Below are 7,266 nucleotides of genomic sequence, written 5' to 3'. Positions count from 1 at the left end.
CAGACCAGGTAAGGACACGTGAAGGACCTTGGTATAATACCAAATTAGATTACTCACTTTTCACATCTGTCCTTTTGATTTTAAAATAAAATCTTACAAGCTTACTTTGAGTCTTTTTTTTAAAAGTCATCTTGAGTTCCTGATATTTTACAGAATAAAGCTGGAGTTTCTTAAAGTGCTACCTAAGCTCTTGGCATAACTTGGAAAGTTATGGTGAAAAGAGAAAGTAAGGATAAAAATGACAGACAAGTACCAAGAATTATCCAGAGCACAACTTACTTGTGACTACCTTCATGCAAACTCGTAAATATGACTTAGTAATTTTTTAAATATTTATTTACATTTTTGACCGTGCAAAGAAAAGCATAGGTACATTTTTTCCACATTTCTAGAACCACGCATGACTTCATCTTTGGAGCATTGGCAGAATTGGTGGATAATGCAAGGTAAGTCTTCTTGATAAGAACTAAGAAAGATAGCAATTGAATACTATGCTTTAAATTTAAAAAATCTAGCTGACGTGTATTAACTGAATAAAGCCGTGGTTCATTTTCATTTGAATCAATAAAAAATCTCAAATAATATGAAATAAGAACAATGCTGGGAATGCTCAGCAGGTCTAGCAGCATAGAGAAAAAGTGTTAGGTCTGTGATTTTTTTTCAGAAATTGGAAATGCCAGAAATGTAATGAGTTTTGTCCCACCTTCATTTGTTCAATGAGGAAAGGAACAAAAAGAAGGTCTGGAGAGATTGCATTACAGTTTTACAGCACAGAATTAAGCCATTTAGCCCATTACATATGGACTTGCTCTCTAAACAGGCATTATGACTTAATGCCATTCTCCTGCCTATTCCTCATACCCTTGTACATTGTTTCCATTCAGATATCGATTTAATGCCCTCCTGAATGCCTTGGTTGAATTGCTTCCACCGTACTTACAAGCGACGTATTCAGTTATTCTGTGAATCGAATCTGAGCTACTAAAAGCAAAAAGCTTCCTCTTGCATTACCTTTTCTTCTTTAAGTCTATGCCTTCTAATTCTTGATCCTTTTTGAGTTGCTTCTGATCTACCCCAACCAGATCTCTCATCATTTCGAAAACATTGCCATGTTTTCTTGTAACCTTTTTTGAAGGAAAAAAGTCTCCGCCTCTTCAATCTTTCCTCATAACTGAAATTTCTCATCCCTGAAAGCATTCCCATAACTTCTCCTGCACAGTCTCCAATACATTCACATCCTTCCTATAGAGTGGTGTCTAGGACTGCACTTGATAGACTCTAACAAGTATCCTGTACAAGTTTCACATAGCCTCCTTGCTCTTGTAATCTATGTCCTATTAATAAAGCCCAGGATGCTGTATGCTTTGTTAACTGTTTGCTTCACTTGTTCTGCTATCTTCAATGATCAATGCACACATTTCCAGAGTTTCCAGTCTAGGATTTACATAGTCACCTTAAACCTATTATCAGTGTTAGCAAAAGGAATTCTGGTGTGAGTACTGTATAAGGTTTGTTGGGTACAAAGGCTGTTTTCTTTTTTGAAACGTGTAAAGGAGAGTTTAGGATTAATGGAATTAAACACTTACCACGTATTTAAAATTTTAAACTTGTGTTATAAGTAGAGCAGCTTATTCTCTTTAGTTTCTTGATATAAACTTCTGTTCTACTCATAGAATCCCTACAGTGTGGAAAGAGGCCTTCCAGCCCATTGAGTCTGCACCAACTTTCTGAAGAGCATCCCCCCCAAACCCAATCCCTACCCTAACCCTGTAAATAACATGGCTAATCCAACCAGCCTGCATGATTTCGGAACGAAACAGGAGCATTCAGTAGAAACCCACGCAGACATCGGGAGAATGTGCAAACTCCACACAGACAGTTGCCCCAAGGCTGGAATTGAACGCTGGTCCCTGGCACTGTGAGGCAGCAGTGCTAATCACTGTCACTTCATTGTTAAAGCAAAATCTGCAATGTTGAGGACTTCTGCCTGTGAGAAACCAACTTGCTAAAGCCAAAAACTATGATCAGTCAAGTCAGATTTCAATCTGAGATCTGATTTTCCCAGTAATAACATCAGCTGGGATGATAACAGGACATAAAGAGCCCTGTTATAAGAGCATAAGATAGAGCAGTGGAATTAAGCCATTTGGCTCTTGGGGTCCTCTCTGCCATTTGATCACGGCTGATATGTTTCTCGATACCACTCTCTTGCCTTCTTTCCGCAACACTTGATACCTTCACCAAACAAGAACCTATTTATCTCCCTCTCAAATACATTCAATAACTTGGGCTCCACAGCCTTCTGCAGCAACGAGTTCCACAGATTCAACATCCTTTGGCTGAAAAAATTCCTCCTCATCTCAGTTCTAAAAGGTTGTTCCTTCGCTCTGAGGCTGTGCCTTCAGGTCCTAGTCTCTCCTACTAGTGGAAATGTCTTCTCCATGTCCACTGTATCCAGACCCCTCAATATTCTGCAAGTTTCATTCAGATCTCCCCCCTCATCCTTTTAAACTCCATCAACTACTGTCCCAGAGTCCTCAACTGCTCCTCACGTGATAAGCCCTTCATCCCTGAGGTCATTCTTCTAAATCTCCTCTGGACCCCCTCGAACACCAGCACATCCATCCTTCCAGTCAATTCTCTATCCTTGCCCTGAACACAATGGGATCTTATTTAGCAGCCTCCTATGTGGCACCTTGTCATTGGCCTTTTGGAAATCCAAATAGATCATGTCCACTGGCACTCCTTTGTCTAACTTGCTCGTTACCACCTCAAAGAATTCCAACAGATCTATCAGACATGACTTCCCCTTCATGAAACTGTGCTGACTCTGCCCTAATTTAACATGCTCTTCCAAGTTATAACTTTTGTGTGTTTTTTCCAGTGGTTTCATGCTATGTCTGCTGAGAATTTTGACATCTAAGAAGTATAATTTCTTATAATAAATTGCTTTTCTTTCTGGGTTGTAATATTGTTTTAATCATTTCTATGATGCTTCATTTATTAAACTGAACTTTCAAATCATAAGACTATTTTTGAAAGAAAGATATGAAAAAGTATGATAACATTATAATGTACTTGCAGAGATGCTCAAGCAACACTTTTGAACATTTATACAGGTGAGTCACAGTACCAAAATTGAATTGGGTAGTGAGGTGTCTGCTAACAATTCGTTGGCAAAATTAATGTCTTTCTCTTGGAATAGGTAGTTTTGATATGACATTTTATTAATTGATTTTCTGTGTTTTATTTAAGTAGAATTAATTGATTCATCTTTTTCTGGACTTGCCTTTGAATAATTTCAATACTTTTTAATTTCTTCTTCAACAATCCCTACTATGCGGAAGCAGGCCATTTAGCTCATCGAGTCCACACCAACCCTCAGAAGAGCATCTCACCCAGACCCACCCCTCATTACCCTATCCCTTTGACCCTGCGTTTCCCATGACTAATCCACCTAACCTGCACATCCCTGGATAATATGACCAATATAGTATTGCCAATCCACCTATCCTGCAAATCTTTGGACTGTGGGAGGAAACTGGAGCACCTGGAGGAAACCCATGCAGACATGGGGAGAATATGCAAACTTCACAGAGACAGTTGCCTGAGGGTGAAATTGAACTCGGGTCCCTGGTGCTGTGAAGCCTAACCACTGAGCCACCGTGATGCAGTTTTATGCAGGCTCATGTCACATTTTGGTCTTTGTATTCAATCGCCCTATATAGCGCTGTTCTGTTAGCATATTTTCCATAGACTTATGAGCCTTAGGTGTCGACTTTATGATTCTACGAACCTGTGCTACCAAATTCCTTTGCTTGTCCGTGACATCCATTTAGTATGTTAGCATTTGGTCCATATTGTCAATGTCCTCTCACTTAATGACAGGCACCACAGCGATAGGTTCTGGGTCCTCTTTGGTTTGTCATTTATATAAATTATTTGGATGAGAATGTAGAAGGCATGGTTATTAAGTTTGAGAATGACGCCAAAATTGGTGGCATAATAGACAATAAAGATTTTTCTCAGATTACAAAGGGATCTTGATCAAATGGGTCAATGGGTTGAAAAATGGCAGATGGAGTTCAATCTGGATAAATGCGAAGTATTGCATTTTGGTACAACAAACAAAGGTGGGGCTGATACACTTAATGGTAGGACTTGGGTATGTTGTAAAACAGAGGCACCTAGGGGTGCAGGTACATAATTGGAGCTTGCATCAAATATAGAAAGGGTGGTTAAAAAGGCGTTTGGCATCCTTGCCTTCATTGCTCAGTCCTTTCAATATAGGAGTTAGGAAGTCATGTTGGGGTTGTACAGGACATTGATGAGGCCTCTTCTGGAATGCTACGTCCAGTTCTGGTCACCCAGTTATCGGAAGGATATTATCAAACTGTAGAGGGTTCAGCAGAGATTTGCCCTGATGTTACCGGGTATGGAAGGTTTGAGTTGCAAAAAAAGGCTGGGACTTTTTTCACTGGAATGTAGAAGGTTGAGAGATGACCTGATAAAATTTTATAGAATAATGAGGGGTATAGATAGAGTTAATCATCGTTGTCTTTTGCCTAAGATGGGGGATTTTAAGACTAGGGGGCACATTTTTAAGGTGAGAGGAGAGAGGTATTAAAAAAAAGAGGGACAAATATTTTACACAGAAGGTGGTTCATGTGTGAAATGAACTTCCTGAGGAAGTGGTGGCTGTGGGTACAATTAATGTTTGAAAGACATTTCTATAGGTACATGAATAGGAAAGATTTGGAAGGATATGGGCCAGGAGCAGGCAGGTGGGACTAGTTTAGTTTGGAATTATTTTTGACATGGATTGGTTGGACCAAAGGTTCTCTTACCATGCTGTATGACTCTGACTCTAGTGTGTGCACTACATAAAGTGCTGAAATCTGTAAATGGTGCAGGCCTTGCATTTGATCATTCTTGGTGTGGTCCATGCAGTGTGCTGTGCTACAAAGCATGCTTATGCAGTTAGTACCACTACACAGCTAAATAAGTCAAGAGTCAGCTCCGCATCAACTGCACCGGCTGAGTTGATGCATGCCATAGAACCTTGAATACCAAGGTCCACTGAATTCATGTGTTAATAACTCAGCTGAGGAAGTGCTCAGCTGCCTGACAAGATCAAATTTCTGCAGCCATCCACCACTTTGCCACCTCAACTAGACTATATAGTGACAGGCATCCAATGTCCTCATGAGATGTTTCTGGTTTATTTCTGCTCTGGCACAGTTTGAGAATACTGTTATAGCTTTTGGAAATCTTTTGATGAATTGGTGCATCCACTAATACAAACTTACATATAGATTAGAAACTGGATTAGAGACTCAGTCCCACAAACCATTCTGACATTCAACAAGATCAGTGCAGGAGTGAGAATTAGGCCAGACCATTCAGCTAGTCCCTTAGCACAAGTAATCCTTCCATGCTGTCCTTCCTACTGTCTGGTGACTCCAAGTTCACAAAGTGCCAGTACCTGCTTTGGTGGTTGCAAGTTTAAGATCCAGTGATGGTGTTTCTGTCTGATTGCTCGGGAGTTACTTCAACTGGGCAGGCAACACACTTTTGGTATCTGAAAACAGAATGAGGACTGGAGTGTTGGGATGAGTCAGAGGGTGACTCTGAAAGCAACCGATTTGGGGTCAACATCAACTGCAGCTTGGAATTCAAGATTGCAGATTGTATCATGAGTGTTTTATGGGAGTTGAAGTAACATAAGGTGAGAACATACCATCATCCTGAACAATCATAGAATCCCTACAGTGTGGAAACAGGCCCTTCAGCCCAATAAGTCCACACCGACACACAGAGCATCCCACCCAGACCCAGCCCCCTATAACCCATCTAATCTACACATCCCTGAACACTGTGGGCAATTTAGCATGGTCAATCCACCTAGCCTGCACATCTTTGGATTGTGGGAGGAAACCGGAGCACCCGGAGGAAACCCACGCAGACACGGGGAGAATGTGCAAACTCTACATAGACAGTCACCCGAGGGTGGAATCAAACCCAGGTCCCTGGCGCTGCAAGGCAGCAGTGCTAACCACAGTGCCACCGTGCCGCCCTATCTCAGCAATGTTAGATTCTCATGTCACTGTTGCATTGAGACCCATAATGCAAAGCATAATCCCCACAGTCTTTGCTTCTGACTTTTTCCTTTGTTACCTAAAACAAATGGAAGAATGTTAGTAAGTGTTCTGTATGTGTTTGGATAATGCCTCCCATAGCTGAGCATCTGGCTGGAGAGATAGATGGGAGGCTGACATTGTTTGAATGAGTGAGTGGCTTACCTGAATGTAAGGCCTGAACGCTGGCTAATTACTAGAGTGTGGTGCATTGATTGTTGAAATGTTGTTGGTATGCTGGATTCACAAATAATTTTCTTCATCTTTGTTATAACATTGAACTTCTTCTGGCAACACTGCCTTTTTAATTTTTGCCATACTCCTTGCATTGATCTTCCTCCCTGTCCTACACTCATGCATGTTGGAGGGTGTACATTCATGGCTTTCTGGCCTTGTCCCTCATGGAAACATGGCATTTCTCATCCTATTAATTTTTCAGCACCATGTTTGCGATCCTGGAAGCCCTCCCATTTAGATGCAACATTTCCTTTGTTTCCAATTGCAATGCTTGCTATTAACAGCAGTTCCCTTTGTTAGTGTATCTTTTTTTGAGGGTACCTTACCTTCAATACTGAAGAGCTCTTGTTGTGCAGTACTAATATCCTTACCTTTGAGCCTTGAGACCCAAGTTCAAGTCCCACCTGCTCCACAAGTGTGTAATAACATCTCTGAACAGGTTTATTTGAACGTACCTAGCCTTGAATACTGTTGAGCGCTCATGCTGAACATAAGTGTCCCAACACAATGTTCAGCTGCATCCTGCAATCAGGTAAATGGAGGCAGCATGAACTTTGTGTGCTGCCTGTCTCAGTAGGACCAGTGTCACATCATGCCTCACTGTTTAGCAAACTAGCTTAAATGAATGCATAAAATCCCAATGACACCACCAAAATGAACAAGTTACTTGCCATTCAGAACAAAGGCATTCACACCAAGTTTCTTTCAATAACAGAGAAAAAGTACTCTTTGTTGCACTTAACTTTGAACAGTAAAGAGTGTGGATTTCTAATCAATGAAATTTAAACCATGTCCCTTCAAAACAGCAAATGCATACATGAGATAACAAGGTGTGGAGCTGGATGAACACAGCAGGCCAAGCAGCATCAGAGGAGCAGGAAGGCTGACGTTT

General features: G+C 41.0%; 1 protein-coding gene across 1 annotated transcript in view; it reads left to right on the top strand.

The window, feature by feature from the left end:
* The first annotated feature begins 238 nt into the window (after positions 1 to 238).
* The window catches only part of LOC125484419 (ATPase MORC2-like), a 57,088-nt gene continuing 50,060 nt past the window's right edge, over positions 239 to 7,266 (top strand). Inside the window, exons 1-3 of the mRNA XM_048603078.1 lie at positions 239 to 303; positions 393 to 446; positions 3,085 to 3,119. Of these exons, the coding sequence (XP_048459035.1) occupies positions 239 to 303; positions 393 to 446; positions 3,085 to 3,119 (154 nt within the window). The remainder of the gene's footprint in view (positions 304 to 392; positions 447 to 3,084; positions 3,120 to 7,266) is intronic.

The sequence above is a fragment of the Rhincodon typus genome, chromosome 11, assembly GCF_021869965.1.
Source record: "Rhincodon typus isolate 14 chromosome 11, sRhiTyp1.1, whole genome shotgun sequence".
In the NCBI taxonomy this organism is placed as follows: Eukaryota; Metazoa; Chordata; class Chondrichthyes; order Orectolobiformes; family Rhincodontidae; genus Rhincodon; species Rhincodon typus.
This window is presented reverse-complemented; position numbering and strand designations above follow the sequence as displayed.